The sequence below is a fragment of the Sipha flava genome, unplaced genomic scaffold, assembly GCF_003268045.1.
Source record: "Sipha flava isolate LNK unplaced genomic scaffold, YSA_version1 180_pilon_pilon, whole genome shotgun sequence".
NCBI classification, from domain to species: Eukaryota; Metazoa; Arthropoda; class Insecta; order Hemiptera; family Aphididae; genus Sipha; species Sipha flava.
In genome coordinates this window covers 506,019-524,681 of record NW_020272187.1, presented here as the reverse complement: position 1 = coordinate 524,681, position 18,663 = coordinate 506,019, and the positions used below count along the sequence as shown (strand labels likewise).

Sequence of the window (18,663 nt, the reverse complement as noted above, 5' to 3'; positions counted from 1 at the left end):
TGAAACTTTTTTATTCATGAAGAAAAAATTTTTTAATTAAATACTGTAAAATAATAAATTATTATCAATTTTTAATTTTTAAAAAGTTAATTTAGAATATGTTGAAATTTTAATTTTGGAAACTATATTTTTCATCGAGATAAATTTATTAATTGGTGCCTTAAAACTGTGTTATTTTTTAAGATAGTAATTTTATAAATATCTTTTGTGAACATAAATATCAAAAGTTATTTTATAATAAATCTGTTTTCTTACAAAATAGCGCAACGTGTTGACGAATATTAAGACCGGATTACCTTCCAATAGTTCTATAGAAGTTATACGGGTATTATAAGGGTATATTACAAATTTCTTAAGGTATGTGTTTCAACTATGAAAAATTAAAATTGCATTTTAAAAGCTCAAACTGTAAAAATTCAAATGGTATAAATTGCATTAAGTAATTCTATAAAAATTATATCCAAATGTATTTTAGTATAATAATATAATATATTTATATATTGTATTATATTATAATACAAGTATAAGACAATTACTATTAAAATTCGCATAGAAAATATAATAAAATAAAATATTGAAATCAAAAGTAAAAAACTTCGAGGTCGAATTTTTTAAAATGCATTATTAAACATTGCACGTCCAATCCTATTAGACTTACTGCTATTCGAGTAATACAAATTTCGGTTTACACAAAGTTATAAAACGTAGTACGACTGCTGTAAGAATGAAAATGGGTGATTCATTTCTTGATGTTTAATTTTCAATAACTACAATATGTAATCTATATTTACTGTTAAGTCTAAACTACTGATCGACACGGGGGACAAGTATCTCTACGGTCAAGTTACCTCGAAGTGGGCCGTGATAAAGTCATTTAGTCCTCGGTTGAAATTCCTTCGAAAAGCGTTTATCTTTAAACTACAATGATATGCGATGAGTCAAAATAAGAAGATGCAACTACTTGAAACAATATGATTAATGTATCAGATATTATATAACATGAGGTGGTATGACGTGCCTAATCCGTATGATTTATAATGTATTGTATCAAAAATATACAAAAGTCAAACACTACGTTTCAGCGTAAGTTCGCTGAACAATAATCGTTTAAACACCAAGCATTATAATGCGAAAAATGGTCCATGCGAATAAATATTTCGATTCCACGTGCGTCTTATCCGTACGAACTTTTTGTCATTATTGCGCCATGCGCCGACGCATGAGTACGTTCGGACAACGTAGAGAATATTGAAAGAATCGAATAGACGTGACGTAAACAAACTGTAACCGTCTAAACAATAATAATAACAACAACTAGAAATCGAAAGCACCTGAAAGCATATCGGAGAAATCATCACCATCCTCGTCGTCGTCGGACACGGGCGAATCCGAATCGCGACGCTTACGCCGGCGTCTTTTCCGCTGACAACAGTCGCTGCACTTGCTGCACATGTTCGGTGTGCGCGGAGGTGTACGACGTTGAGATGTCGGGAGTGGAGCAAGGGGTGACGGAGAAAAAAATACGAAAACACAAAAAAAAAAAAAAAAAAACGGTTGACGGCCGTGGAGCGGTGCAAGTGTACGGATGGATGTTAAGAAATATGACAATTACGAAAAAAAAATGAAAACGAAAAAACTCGGATGACGAAACGTCCGATCGGGGTTGTGCGGAATGCCGGGCGATACGCGCGGACCGTCCCTTCGCCCACCCCCGTCGCAACGAGTGCAGTGCGTGTGTACGACGCGGCCAGGCGGTAACGGTTGGACGCGTCTGGCGGCACGAGCCGGCGCGGATGTACTGAAGTTCGAACACTCTGAAATTCCGAACGTCGGTCGCTGTCGCCGCCGTGGCAGTCGTCGGCGGTCACGGCGTTACCGGGCGTCAAGGGTGGCGGCGGCGGCGACGCGACGGCGAATCCGACTGAAAAATAGTGTTGCGCGCACCTAAGTCTACGCGTACGCGCGCGTGCAAGTAGAAGGAAATATATCGGCGTTCACCGTGTGCATCTAAAGTCGCCCGTCCGTCAAGATATTAGGGGCGCGAGCGTTGGTTTTTTGGGAACCAACAAATAATGAAAGGGAGGGAGGATAAGAGAGACCAGCACTTCGTATTCATAACGCATGACGCTTATGTATAATAGTCGTTGGAATATCGCACGATAATCATATTCTACTGCATCCGAGAATACCTTCAAATAAAAAAAGTTGGACACTATGGTTTGCACTTTAATACGTAGTACAAAACAAAACTAATACATTTAAAACCATTTTTTGTTGAATATTTAATAACATTATTATTGAATACTTTAAATTCGGCCACTTGTGACAATTTTACAATTTAAATCATATAATATTTATCTGGTGATTACTATATTGTTTATAACTTCATGCTCCAAGACAGATTAATCTCCTAAGTTCCTATTGATCAACGTATTATATGCAAATGGTATATATGAACCAATAGTATATTCAAAATAAATATTTCAACGGATAATTAATGAGATAAAAGGTGTCACCCTAACCTCACTATTTTTCATGTTTAAGCTCAACAATTTCAAACAAAACATTTTACTCGTCCAATAATAATAATCTATAATCAGAAATTATTTTTTTTTAAAAAAAAATTCTTTTCTAGTCTCTATAGAAAAATAAAAATTGCCATTAGAAAAATCACATGAATAAGACAATCATTTTATGAAAATAAAAGTGAGAAATCGCTTTCAAATCCAGCATAGATTAATATTAATGATATTATTAATCTTAAATCCAAAAATCTTCTCAGAGATAACCGAGATGCTGCACGACAAACGACTCACCCCAATATTCCCAAATAGTACTCAACTGACACGTGCCCACGGGAATGGCTATCATTATACATTAGTTTTTCTTTTTTTTTTTTCACCGATATACAGTTCCGCGATGACCTATATTTATTGTATTTATCGATCAAAAGGTCTAAAATCGAAAAAATGAATATCTGTCCACATAGTCGTGTCCGAAACAAGTCAAACCTGACGTACACTAAAAATGTGCACTGTACTCAAGACGCGAAGTGATCAAAGTGGATTGAAGTAATCTAAGATGAAAACTCGTACTGCTAACGTTTTTACATCGTATGTACGCGATAAGTCGTTTTGCTCACTCGTCGAGATCGCATCGTGCGGTGTGGGTAGGGGCGTGTAACATACATCGGAGCGCGAGGCGCAGCAAAGGCAAAATGAGTTCTCCAGATCTTACACGCAGTGGCCAGCAGACGTAAACGGGAAAAACGTGAACCTATCTCCCACGGGGAATTTCTCGCGAGACTCGCCGACAATAACATCGTGTTGTTGCCCAGCGCACGCACCGAGCTGAACGCGTCGTGGAAGCGGTATCGCGATGCAACTAACGGACAGCAGTATCTGAGGTTGGGTCGGGTTGACTACGGGGCGTAATAGTTTCCGGAGTTTGCGAATAATGCTTTCGTCGAACATCCGAAATAGTCAGTTCGATATGTATCTGGTACCTATTATATATATTATATACGTACGTACAACGTACTTTGCAGAAAGGTCGTGACCGAAATTAACATGGGTTTGCCAATTTAGACGCACCCATCGTGCCCCTTAAACGAACACGTGCAAACACACAATAAGCTGTCGATGTAAAGCATGTATGGTCAAAATGTAACTGTGTTCAAAAAATTATGAATAAGTTTAACTTTCAATCTGGAGGCACTGATTTATACTGCACGTTTTCTATATATTATTTTCATTGCGATCACTTGTGTCTTTTTTTATTTTAAATTACACAAGGATGGGTTTTACACTGACACCATTATGAAACCGAGCTCTAACGCATAACTCCGGTTAACCGTTATTAACACGATAAACTTGCAATTTTTAAGACAGTAAAATTACAAATTGTTTATTATAGATGCTGTATACATGTATACGAACAAGCATAAGCTATATATATTAAATTGTATTAAAATATATTTTAACTTTTATACTTTGATTAAATTATTTTTGACTCGTTAATCATAAATGACATTCAGTGTTGTAATTAAAAATTAATTAGTCAAATCTCGTAAAATTTTAAGGGTATAACATTTTTTTCCTAAATGTCTGTGATTTTGGGCATTTCACCCGGCCCTACCTCTTAATTATTACTTTTCTTGATATAATAATTTCATAATATAATATTGTCATTCAGCTACAATATGAAAATGAACTGTATTAATTAATAATTAAAACAACTGATTGTTATGTACGTAAATACAGTATAACCTATTCGTATTGAATTTGTCTTCCATTTGAGAAATATATATATTATTAATTAGACTTGTAAATATCTTAAGTACAGTAAAACTTTTTAAATCAAATAAAACTAAATTTCTGTTATTAAAAATACGAAAAAATAAATCGACTCGGGCATACAAGAATTTATTTATAAGAAAAACGATGAGTTAAATATAATTCAACAAAAAATAACTTAATTTTAAGAAATATTAATAATCAAGTCATGATTTTTTAAAAATGTAGAACATTTATAACATTTTGTTTTATTTCTTTCTATTGTGAAATAGAATAAATTCTATTGTTTATTTTTACCAAATATTTTAAAATAAATTGTATTTAATTAGAACAACATAAGTTAAAATACAGGCCCCTTACTCTTAAACTGTAATCGTAGGACCCCATTCATAAAATTTCAAAGAATGCTCGAGCACACCCATTACTTCTTGTACACACGTCTATGATGCTGAAGTTAGTGAATTTACTGTGACAATCTATTATTGGTAATTAATAAAAAAGAATTTTTACTAATATCTATTTAATATTCTACTTAGAAAAGTATAGTTTTTAATACTAATTCTAATAAGAATAATAATTAATACTAATAATACTTATTGTATGTAAAATAATGGTATGTATAAAAACACAGGTTTTTATTTCAAACATAAATTAATTTTTAACTATCATTAAAATAGTATACAAAGCTTTTCAATTAAAATAGTAATAGTGTAATTGAAAAAAATAGGAATGTTGGTATTTTTGATAGCTTATTAAAGCTCACTACTTTAGTTTTTACATAAAGAAAATATATTTAGTATATTATTTATGGATACATTGATGTATTCATAATAATTAAATTTTTCTTATATGAAAAAATGTAATATTCTTTATAAGGATATATTTATTCTAAACATTTACACAGTGGTATAACTATACGTTTCATCATTAAAAAGTAGGAAAAGTCATATAAAATAAGTCGTATTTTAACTTCAATTTTTAAATGTATGTAAAATAATAGATTAAAGGTTAGAAAAAAATAAAAAAATAAAATTAATTAATTAATGCGTTCAAATTAATACTATTTTTAGTCATTTTTCTTATCATGGAAATGATAAATATCTCTAGTATTTTTAAAAGATATATATAAGGTTATTATTTAAATATATTTCGATTTATAATCATTGTATTTTAAATGACAAAAATCTAACAGATTATTTTTACATTTTCTAATCATGAATTAAAATAAAATGTATTTTATTTAGCTATGAATGTATTATATACATTACACTGAATAATTTATTTGAGTAATAGAACTGTATAAACAACTACAACGTATAAAATATTTCAAATTAAAAACAAATAATTTTCACTCAAACTATGTTAACACGTTATTCAAAATTCGTTTTTTACATTATTTGTTACCAAAACTCAAACAATATTGCTGGAAATCTCCCTTACACTTTACAAAAATCTTAAATAAAATTCATATTTATTTAATAAAAACTTATCTGCAAATTTTAGTTAAAAATACTTTTATATAAAACATAAAGTAAGAATATAGTTATACTGATTTATTAAATATTATTATAAAGTAGTTATTTGATTGTAAATAATTTATTAAAAGTTGAATAAAACATGAAATTAATGAAACTAATAAATTAATTTTAATACTAAGTAACAAAACATTTATTTCAAACGCAATGTATTTAATATTTAGTTTCTTTTAAAAACCAGTAAATTAGTAAAATGTTATAGAAAGTACATTAAGTGTATTAAACTACTAAAAACAAAAAATAATCTAAAATTAAAAGTGTAAAATACCAAAAATATATTCAAGTTAAATACAAATAAGGAGATTAATTTTTTGGGAGACTTAAATTAGTTTTAATACAAAATATAATTTTATCTTAAGTGGCTCGATTAATAATCCTGATTAATGAAATGAAATATTTAACTATGTAATGTCTCATATTTATATTTATATACATCACATATTTTTAAAAAAAACCTTGAAAAAGAAAAATAAGTAACTCGACTTTGTATCACTTATATCTTATGCAAATACCTAGTATTGTAATATGTAGACTACAAAATTTGATTTATAATATATAGTCAATAATCTTAATTTAATAATTTAAAATAGGAGATTATTATTTTTTGAATTTGAAGTTAAAATTCTAAAAACTATTACTAATAATAATAAATTGAATATAAAAAGGTAATATATTTAATTAGTATAACACTATCAAATAATTTAATGAAAATACTATATCACTTTTAATTTCATAATGTATTGCAAATTTCAATTTACATAATAAAACTAAAAATTATGATAAATTTAAATTTATATAAATAGAATTTGAATCGCCTAGAAACTAAACAAGTGTGTATCAAATTATTAATTTTTAATTTGCAAGAAAAGGTTGGAAATGCAAGTAGGTACTCTTGGTTAAGATAAATAGTCCTTCAGTTATTTTATGGATTTATTTTAATAAAATCAAATTTAAGATTCATTTATTTTACAAATACTTTCAGCGATTTAAGAATTTAAGAAATGGTAAAGTTTAATTTAATTGATGGAAAAATAGTAATTAAAACCATTTCCACTGAAATTCGTACACATATTAATACACCATATATAAATTCATATATTAGAATACACGAATTGTAAATAATTTAAAAAAAACTATATGTTTTAAAACAACAAATGTATAACACATAATTTGAAATCGGGAATTTCAAACAAATATTAAAAATTAATAACAGTCCATAAAAATGCAAATAATTTATTTACTTCAATCATAGGTAGGTACCAATTCCAATCATTTATGTTCTATTTAACCATGTATTGTAACAATAAATAATTTTTATTTCAATCAAAATTAAAAACTACGTATGGCCCTACAAAAACCGAACAAGATACATTATTTGTGTCAGGTTAGTTTTTGAATTTACTATCACACCGTTCACTGCAATAAACGATTCGGTTTGAATATTGTTTTAGAAACGTTTAATTTTTTGAACAAACGAGACGAAATTAAGAAAATTCAACGGAAACTCTTATAATACTATTATAACTGTTATTATTATTGTAATCAACGACCAACACACTTTTGAGTACATTAAGCGATCGTAAAGTCAACTAACCTGTGAATGAAACGCATTGCCTAAGCACGCACATCGACATGGTGGTGGACGCTGCGGGACTGCGATAAATGCCGAACGACCGCACACCTTGGCGCGAAGTCGACGAATCCGGCAGAACGATTAGCAGCAACGCTTTCTGTCATACGGTGCACGCGGCACCGGGGCGTTTGCGCGTCTGCCGCCAGGTGTCACTGCACGTTACGGTTGTCCGGAAAACGTCGGGAGGAATTGTTTATTATTCGACGCCGGGTTACATAACATACGTTTCGTGATTTCATCGGCACAAATAATACATTGACGAATTTTCGAGTTTCCAATCGTAAATATATTATTCAAGTGCAACGTAGGATCCGAACACGAGACCGATTCATGGTTTACACGACCCATGTTTAATAATACAACTGGTATGTCTGGTAGGAGGTGCAACGTAACGTTTTGAACGGCGTTTCGTGTAGGCAATTTTTACGGGATGTTTAACGAAACGGAGTACCGCATTTCTATTTCGATTTCGACAGAGTTGTTTACAGAAGGTTTGTAAACATTGAGCAATTCTACCGCATATGATATACTATTTTATTTACTTTGAAACGCAACCATCATTGGTGTATTTTTTTATATCGTTATAATATTTCATAAATTATAAAAATACATTTTGATCGAGTGAATTTCATTAATTCGTGGAGTATTTTAAACTGCAAAATCTTCGGAAAAATTGACTTAAACGAGTCAGTTAAAGTATTATACTGTAACAATATGATAATTTATATACTGAAACAAATTGAAAATCGATTTTAGTTTATCCGTCTGTGTGTAGGGTAGTGAGCAATGCACGCCGATGACGTGTTATTTGAATTTTAATAACAAACTTTACATGAGTTTACCAAATAAAAAATGATTACTGCAATATGTGTTACTAATATTACCTTACTCGTAAAAATTTGAAATGTTAATGAATATTCGAAAACAAAAATGTTGCGGATTTTTAGAATTTTTATCACTTAGTCAAAGTTCAATATTTAAGCACATTAAATTTTTTTCAAACTCAATTTTTTTTCATTAATGATATATATATATATATGTACGAGAAACAGTAAAAATAAAATTATTTTGTCGACATTTCAAAAAAAAAAAAAAAACTAAGAAAATATGAACATTCCAATTTTATATAAATAACGAAAAGAAAATAATAAATATTTTAAAAACTATACCATCTACACAAAAGATGGTTTAAACATTCATTAAATATTTCATGCGTCTCAAATTATTATAATTATTCTTATGTTACTAAGAAAACAAAAATTAGATTTCGTCAAAAACCGGTATGCTACATATTTTGTGATATTTTTATAACTTTTCGTTGGTTTTTCTCAATTATTTGGAAAACTTTTGAAAAATTAAAAAAATAACCTCCCAAACAACAAGATAACATTTTCTGAAACACATTTTTTATACCAACAAGAACACATTTTCTACCTTATACTATTTATTTGGTGATAATAGGAGTATTCCTTCAGGTCGAAATCGTGTATACAAAATACACATCAAAGAGAAACTTATACATTACGTATAATGTACTACGAATTCTACTCTGAATTTAAAATAAACAATGACAAAAAAATAGTTGGATACAAAATCAAATACAAAATACACTAAACTAGGTATTCAAACCTATAAGTTATTCATAAGCTATACGTTCATATATGCTTCTAAATAATTTATCCCTCGACATTATACATTGTTATTAATAAGGTTTATATTTAATAAAAAAAAGTGTGTTAAAAAATATATATATATATATATATTGGATAAATAAAATATTCAGACATTTTTCTAGATTTTCATTAATAGAATAAATATTATTTTGATTTGTTTTTTTTTTTTTTTTGTGGTAATATTTTTAAATAGTAAAATTACACTATATTACAGAAATTGAAAAATTAAGTACTATAGAGAGTTATTGTTTTCAATTTCTTCTTATTTTCCAATATTAACTAAGGTGTATGAAAAAATAGTGATTTTTAAAACTAAAACTTATATAATTTATTAAAATGAGTTTTCGGTGGATTAATGTTTTTCCCAAATTTCGATAGTAAAATTATTTGAATCAGCTATTTAAAAATATATGTTTAAAATATGATTGTTTTTACGAATATTGACGATTTTTTTCTCATACCATATTTTAGGTTGATCAAAAACTCAAAAGTTCTAAATAATTTCTTCTTAAATCAAAAAATGGACATAGATAGTACATATGTTGAGATATAGTATTTCGATTCTTCTAAATAAATAAAAACAATTCTTAGGTCGTTAAAATGTATTCTTTGATAACATTTGAAATTTTAATTACAATGTATCAACGCCAAGGTAACGTAAACAATCGTTTTATTGATAATTTTCTTTAATACTTATTTTAAAAACGTTAAACCAAAAAGTTTATTGTGCTATAAAATTATTATTTTATATATATAATATGTCGTTTTGTTTAAACGAAGGACTAATTAAAATCATCCAAAAAGTATTTTTGACGGCTATAACAACGTACCTATACACAAGATTATCATTATTGATACCATCTTGTTCGTTGACCGAAGCTGGATTGAAAATCTTTCCATTTGATAAGATAATGTTCTCATCGTCAGTATTGTTCCTGAGTAGTGCTGCCATTATAATTGTGGAATGTGATGTATGGCCATATAACACAAAACCACACAGCAGAATAATTCAATTTTTTGGAGAGGTAATAAAATATTAAATATAATAAATAAAAATATTGAATGTATATTGATGTATATAATTTTACATTCCAAGCAAAGCAAGTACTGAATTAGTATTGTATCATTCTTATTGTTTTTTTATTTATATTCTTATTTATTATTAACATTTTGAATAGTAAATTTGAAATAAAATTGATATGCAGTTATGTTGTAGATAAAGAATTGGACACAAGATAACTTATACAAATCATATAATTGTTTTTAAATGTTCTTAAAAATAAATATAAAGAATAAATAAGAAAAAAATATTGAACTTCATCTTGGAACTATTAAAATTCATTTTAATATAATTTAGTAATTTTGAGCTTTAAATGATTTAAAAATATAATAACAAGACCAGTTTTAAAACATTTTACCTATTAATATAAAAGGTTTTAAAGTTCAAAGTATGTAACACTGATTATTTTTACGGATACCAACATAAATTATTTTTATTTTTATTTCTATGATATTTATTACTTATATATGTTAGATCATCTTTCATTCAGAAAAATCTTAGAATTCTAAGGTTGATCATCGTTTTCAAAAAATATAATTTTTATGCTCGTTTAAATAAACCCTACAAACTTAATACTTTGGATATTTATATTTAATTATATTTTCAAAGTTTCATCGATGGTGAATTGAATCTTAATTTTGTTCGTGTTTATTTATAGCTATATATTATGACAGCGTATGTACTGTTCACCTACACTTTATTTTGGCATCCAATTGTTATAGCCACATCTATCATCACTGATGAGCTTGGGAAACTAGTGAGTGTCTTAATATTTTTCTTCAATGCGTGATTCTTACTTATTCTACTTCTACAGACAAGTACATGGTTAGCAAGTGAGAATACCTACAAGAAAAGTGTACCAATATGTATGAATAACATAAGGAGTACGAAATTCCACAGCATTTTATTGGGTGTATTACTATTTTATAACGTCCTCGACAAATTCGGCAGAAATGACTTGTAATTATAGTTTTAATAACAATGTTACTTAAAATAATGACTAATAAAATGTATATGGTATTTCAGGAGACGAATAAGAAGTTTGTTTTGAATGATTACTGATGTTAATATTTATTCGGATTTACTTAATAAGAAGAACATTAAAAGCCCTATTTTTATTTTAAACTAGAAATAAATTCTAACATACTCATTTTAGTGGAATTATTAATTATGTAGTAAAATAGAATGAAGAAAACTTCGAGCAGTGAAATACGAGTATATGTGTTCAACATTGTCATAATATGTACTACACTTATATAAATTACAAGTTGCATTTGATGATTATATTAATATTATAGTTGATGTAATAAAAAATATAAATTTTTTGTTATGGTGATCAAGTAAATTATATTATAGTAAATTATATTATAGTAACATAATAAATAGTATACGTAGTATAATTATTAATATCAATGGACCAACCAATCGGTTTTAAAAGTTTGTAAACTATACAGATAATTATTCCGAATTGTTAATATCCGTCACACATAGGTGGATACACTGTTGATGTGAATATAATTTTCCTAAGACATACGTCTATGATATTATGATATTATGACATTGTCGTCTATAATTTACATAAACATTTGATATTTCACATTTTTCCGGTGAGTTGACTCGATTCACTTTTACCAAGCAACAGTCATAGTAATCAGTTATTAATCTTATTAAATTACCATTTATTTAATCATAATTAAATTTCCTATATTATTTAATGATTGAATCAGTGATCCAAAAATAAATGTTGAGACAAAACCTGCATCTCATGATACTACAAGAATTGTCAAATTTCCTTTTGTTTACTCCAAACAATCACCCACAAGACCGGTGTTAGTAGTAATATGATATTATATATCGAATGTCATACAAATCCTTTTCTATACGTCTTTTACTTTTTTTGACACAAAACGAAAGCATATAATTGGAAAGTATAGATTATCAGAAGTTCAAATAATACATTCGAAAACTATACAAAATCCTAAGAAACCATAGTACACACATTAAGTGTAACTAATTAAAGTAAAATAATTTAAAAATTCAAATTTTAATATTTTTGATCGTCTTATGTAGTATGGTGTATTAATTTCTAACAATCAGATTATTCATCTCTGCTATGAATACGATAAGTGCAACTAAGTAAAAATAAATATAGTTTTGACAAATTTAAATAAGAAAAAAAATTACTTGCCTTATATCATGTATATAACAATATATTTATTTTTTGTGTGCTTACGTAGAATTTGTGTGGTACATACACGGTTACTGCGAGTAATATTTTTAAACAACGTAATATATATCCACAGGTTTTTTGATAAAATAATCAAAAGGAAAGTGTAACATATTGTATATAAATGCATATATGAAATAGTTTTATGAACGAACTTAATTAGTAAACATTAAATATGTTTTCCAATATAATATATAAAACAATATACATTTCGAGGATAATTTTAGTTCATATTTCTCATCACAATATTTGCCAGAATTACAAAGCATTAAAAACTTCTTCATACAACTAAAAGCCTTACAACATTATCCATTATATCGTTAAATATCGTAATTTGAATGAATTTCCCTTTGAACCATATACCTTTGTCGTATTACTTTAGAGTTTTTGATATAATAAAACAACTTTTAATTCCCAGCTAACAACTATCGAATTATGAAATGTTATACTCGTAATATTGGATTAATTTAAAATAAAAACTTTCAACAAATTCTGATTTAATTGTAGATTCAATTCTCCCTTAATATATATATATATATATATATATATATATATATATATTATTGTTTATTTATTTATTTATTTATTAATATTTTTTTTATTCAAAAAATACTTTTTTCCGTTATGGTATAATTTATTACAAAACATTATTAATTCGTTTAACTTCAACAGATATAAAAATATAATGAATACACTGTGAAAATATTGAAACAAATTCCACCAAAATAAAAGTATTAAAAAAAAACAAATATCATCTTTTTATATGAATATTATATTATTTAAAATGCATAGTATGCTAAAATAATGATGATAAATTAGCAACATTTTAACAATTAATCTGCTTACCGGTTTGTATTATTGAATCGTGAAAAATAATATATTTCAAAATTAAGTTTTTTCTCGACTAATTTTAAAAATTAATTTACACATAGGTACTCCGTAGCAAATATAGTCGTGTTAATAAACATCGACATTAAATTTTTCAAATTGTCATTTTTAAAAAACATGCGAATCAGAGCGATTTTAAAATTCATAACAAAAAATACACTCCGTCATGAGCTGGTGACTATCTTAATGGTAGATGTAAAATCGTAGAAATAATTATACCATAAGCAATACGATTACCATCAATATAAAACTATAATCGATCGAACACGTTAACGATTTCACGTGGAATAGGAACAGCAGTTGCCACGTGAAAAAATGATTTACTACTTATAATACTTTCAAGCACTTGCTTGTAGCGTATATACGTGTGCTACGTGCAGTACAAATACGCGAAAAAACCTCCACATCTCTACGAGACCTCACCTGCTTCCCTGCCGGTTTTCCGTTTCTTTTTTGCCGAACCTTTGCTCGGCAACGTATTGCTCGACCCCGGCCCAGTGGCTTTCTCCTTGTTCTTCCACCGGTTCAGCATGTCTGTCTTCTTGATCAAATGGAAATATATCGTGACAGAGCGATGGTTTCCGTGGGTCGACGTACGTGTGTTATATACGACTCTATAGCTGTAAAAACGATAAATGCCGCGATCGTCCTGCCGGCATGATCGTCTCGGCCGAAGACGATCGAATTTGAATCCGACGCGATGTGTCACGAGAACGACATGAAACTCGACGGATATCAACAACGATAACAGCAACAACTACGATGACAACAACTACTCCGACGTCGGCAAAAATCTAATCGTCGGTACAACGGGCGTACGTTTGTGTAAGTGTGTGTTGAAACGATCCACGACGCGATATCATACAGGATGATCGAGGACGATCAAAATCCAACACGTTTACCCGGCGACCGCACCGAAATGGACTTTACACTCGCAGATGCATTTTGTGGGGTTAACCGAGAGGCGAGCCACGGGAACGCGCGCGCGGCTGGTGGCCATCCAGCGTAAACCGACCCTACTACAACCTTAACCACCCGCGCCGCCGCCGCCGCCGCCGCCGACAACGGTTGCTCAATCGATAGCGCTCTGAGCGTCGTCGTTGCGGTCCCTCGCGTGAACGGCTATACTACTCGCGCACACACGTACAAGTTAGCTCCCCCGCCCCTCACCCAGGAGCATCCCTCATCGGGGGCCGGCGACCGAGGGTGAAGCCGGCGTGCACACACATACGGTATACCATGAGCACGGAAACGTGTCTTTTCACTTTTCCGACCCCTGTCTGCCGCCACCGCCGCCGACATCGTGCACATATAGTGCACAAGGACTCGGTTATTCACCCGCGCATAGCAGTGCACGTATGATTACGTACTCATACAGGATCTTTTGTTTTTATTTCCGGCCGATTTCAGTAGATCGCCAATTCGGATTTTGTTGAAATACTATTCTTAAAAGTTTTAAAGACATGCGACACAATGACGATCACTACTTTCGTGAAAACATCGAACATTCTATTTTCATTAGTTTCGTTGCGCTGCTCCACGATACTTCTCTGTTGAGACTTGTCACTTTTCAGTGTCTTTTTGATATCTTCCCATATTCGTGGCACATCGAATCTACACCGACATTTCTTTTTTTGTATCTCATTCGAAAACCATTTTTAATAAGCTTTTGAGTCGAAATATATGCATACAAGAAAAAATAATGTTGTTTGGTATAATTTTTTTCAAGATCAATTGAGAAAATGAGTTAAAAAAAGCCAGTTGTACATATACTGTACATCATTATAAGACAAGCTTCAAGTCTGAAAAGGGGAAATCCCACTTCACTAATGAACTACTCGTGTATATTTCATACCTGCGCCACCATCTGAGATTACAGCGGAGATGAACACAACTATATACACACTGGAACGGGGTCTTTCGCGTTTTGAATCTAAAATTTGTTTTAACGTACATGGGTAACCCAAATGGTTTAACCAAAATCCACCACACTACATTGTATAAGCTCTGTAATATATATTAAATCCTACACTAGTTCATACTCTAGCTGTATATTATATTTATATACAAATACGTTTGCGATCATGTCATATAAGCTATAAAATATTAATTTAACAGAGTGACTAAGTTTTAATAAATAGGTAAATAATACACAATATGGTCAACTTGGTATACAACATGATGACTTAAATTATATAGTTAAAAATAAATAAACCTTAGATAAATAACCACTTAGTAAATTATATATTTAACTATTCTTCTTTCTCCTAAGTTTTATTGGTCACACTATTTATTATCTAATTGACTGTATAATTTTTAAATCAAATTTATAAATGTATTATTACTGAAAGATTAAACCCCATTTTAAAATTTTAATACAAAAAAAATGATTTACAAATATCAAGTTAAATAAATATCCAATGAAACACACAATGTTTGAATATTTTTAAAAAAGTTAATCAAAAAAATATAATTATTATCTATACAGCAACGGAATTAGTCAAACCTATTTATCAGGTCCATGATGCTTTAATTTTTTTTTCGATTTCGTTTTGAATTAAATTCCTTCAATAAATTAATAATAAGTGCAAATTAATACATCTTACGAGTATATTGGTTTATTTGTAATATTTAATTATTAATAATTTAATAAAAGTGTATCAACTTATATAAATAATAATTATATAATAACCCAATGTTGAAAGATTTAAGTGGTAAAAATTGATATTCTAGTAATTTATAGTTGTTAATTTCAAATATATAATATACCACATCAAAATTAGGTTATTTGTTCATAAAAGGCAAGTATATTGAATAATTTTTCAGGGTTATCTCAAAAAACCAATAACAAAGACTGATCTTTTGTTTCATACTCAACAAACCATTTTATGTGGCACTGGACAGACAATTGATGTAATAACTATAATGTATATACAAGTATATAAAGTTTCAGTTTACACTTCAGCACATAAAATCCGTTAGACTTGTTAGCGCATTTACAAACTCTGTGTGAATCTACAGTAGTACAGTAGTATCAAGAAAAATATTGAAACGATAAAAATGTCACAGGGATGAATAACGTAATCAGAAAAAAAAAATATTTTTAACACAAGAACATTGACGTGGGTATAATGATTTTGTCGAATTTTTTGAGACGTTCGGAATATTAATGAGCAATAGCGTGCTCACAATTTACATCTTAATTAACATGATAAAAATAAAATAAATCTATACCTACATGTATATATTACATATTATGATTAAGTGTTGGGATGAAAATATAAATTGATTTTTAAATTAAAATCTCTACTCAATTGATATAAAATATTACAGGTGATTTTTTTAAAGTAATACAGGTATAAACAATAAGGGAGAGAATAGCATACGCATTATTCTATGCTATATTAAAATATAATGCTATACATTTATTATGATTTCCAGACTTTCTATATTCGTCTTAGTAATATTGATTTTATAGGGATGTTTTTAAAAATAAATAAAGCAAACAATATTAATACGGTATAATTTTTGAACTTAATAGTAAGAAAAATAAACATTCTCTAGTGTAAAGTTTATACTTTTTGCATTGTTGAAAATAATTATATTAATAAACAGAAAACCCGATTGTAAAATAATGATATTTGAAATTCAAATAAATTTTTAAAACAACATTTTTTATAAATATATTTTAAATAACAATTGATACCTGAATAAATTACAATTAATATTTGAATAGTATATTATTTGCTGTTTAAACCTAAATTTTTATTTTATTTATTTATTCTATTTTTATTTTACTATTTTGTAATTTGGCTAAAATTAAAAGAGAACATTTTTTAAATAAGCCCTATACTGCATAATAGAACATTTCAATGTTAAGCATTCAAATTTCTCACCTACATACATATTAAAATAGATTATTTTATTTTATTTTGAAAGCAACACACTTTTTTTTAAAAAAAAACAAACAAATAAAATCGTTTACATTGAATATTGTAGTTTTAGAATAAACAATTTAAGAAGCACAAAATCGTTTGCGAAAATAACACCAAATCATTTTTATATACAGTTTAGTCTCAACCGTTTTCTATTATATTTACAGTTACATGATTGTTCCACTAGACCTGCTGCTGTTACTAAAATATCTCGATGATATTTTTTTATCAATTCAAGTCAAATTATCTAAGTACTGAGTAGTATAAAGAGAAGAATGCTCCGCAACTGTCTTATTTAATGGATCGTTTCCGGTAATACTTCAAATGGTTCGATAAGTTATAAAAAAGGATCTTCTGTGCTTCAGAATTCGTCAGAAACACATGTTTTGTGGTTTATTATAAATTATTATGTATAATATACAATAGATTTTTTCCAATTGGCTTTCAAACATAGTGATAGACTATTAATTATAAATCAAATTTATTATTATATTATCAATACTTTATTAGTATGCTTTCGTATTAATAAATAAAATACAAAATTACAAGCGACTGTACCACCGCCTAACATTCACCTTGAGTATCAACTGGACGGCATACATTTAATAGTGATTTTATTTAACAGCGTTATATACTCTTTGATCCACCATTGAAATAAAACGGTCGCGAAATGAAAGTCATTTTTAAAATAATCTCCGCGGAAAGTGGGCGGTGGAATCTCGGGTAATCTTTTATGGTGGTCACTCCATTAGACTGTACCAAACCTGCCGTACGGTGTGAAAGCTCACCTAAACGGCATATTGATTGGGTTGAAGATGCACTATCCTGATTTCTTTCAGGCTCGGTTTGTGGCTAATCACCGTTTTCTACATTTATTAATGGCAGTCGTGAAGCTCCAGTCGTCGACAATACTGTTCGATCGGGTGCGAAATCGCGAAAACGACCAGCTGTAGCCTTAACAAAGGCAACCAGACCTAATATTTCTATAGCCAATGCATCGAAGTATTGTGCCGATAAATCCAGCTCGATCAACCCATCCCACCGCCTCATCTTCCGCCTTAAATTACGACCAAAGTTCGTCTATCTCGTCGTCTAATACGAGTAGCTGCAGCGAACATGTCATCAAGACTGCGTAATGCTAATGCATGAATGGCCCACAATTGATTGTCATAAATAAGCCGCTTGATTTTAGATCGATTTTTATGTTGCCGCGCACAGAGTAATTCATAATCTTCAGACATGGTTTAATATGTATAATCGAACGAAAAAACCAGAACCAAATGTATGAATTGACAAGCTGCGCGATATTAGTGTGCCGAAATTGAATAACTAAAATTGGCAACGAAATAAAATAATATACCCAATAACAAAAATATTCGATTACTGAACAGACAAAATGAGACGCATATAATGCACA

The 18,663-nt window shown here is 29.1% G+C and overlaps 2 protein-coding genes across 18 annotated transcripts in view; one reads left to right on the top strand and one right to left on the bottom strand.

Moving 5' to 3' along the window:
* Positions 1 to 18,663, bottom strand: part of LOC112680806 (coiled-coil domain-containing protein AGAP005037) — a 174,517-nt gene that overhangs the window by 136,675 nt on the left and 19,179 nt on the right. Inside the window, exon 1 of one of the 17 annotated variants that reach the window (XM_025551021.1) lies at positions 13,735 to 14,305. The exons of 14 other annotated variants lie outside the window; for them this stretch is intronic. In XM_025551021.1, the coding sequence (XP_025406806.1) occupies positions 13,735 to 13,843 (109 nt within the window). In that variant the 5' untranslated portion in view covers positions 13,844 to 14,305. Of the gene's footprint in view, positions 1 to 1,331; positions 1,790 to 7,424; positions 7,526 to 13,734; positions 14,306 to 18,663 lie in introns of those variants that run through there. 2 more of the 17 variants (XM_025551023.1, XM_025551020.1) reach the window with 2 other exon arrangements.
* Positions 9,895 to 11,247, top strand: LOC112680809. Its single transcript, XM_025551025.1, has 4 exons — positions 9,895 to 10,161; positions 10,855 to 10,953; positions 11,011 to 11,156; positions 11,223 to 11,247. The coding sequence occupies exons 1-4, from the start codon at positions 9,895 to 9,897 to the stop codon at positions 11,245 to 11,247; spliced, it is 537 nt and encodes a 178-aa protein (XP_025406810.1).

Coding starts and splice junctions, on each gene's coding strand:
- LOC112680809 (XM_025551025.1), top strand. CDS start 9,895: ATGTCGTTTTGTTTAAACGAAGGACTAATTAAAATCATCCAAAAAGTA. Junction 10,162..10,854: donor TAATTCAATTTTTTGGAGAG/GTAATAAAATAT, acceptor GTTTATTTATAG/CTATATATTATGACAGCGTA. Junction 11,157..11,222: donor AAATTCGGCAGAAATGACTT/GTAATTATAGTT, acceptor ATGGTATTTCAG/GAGACGAATAAGAAGTTTGT.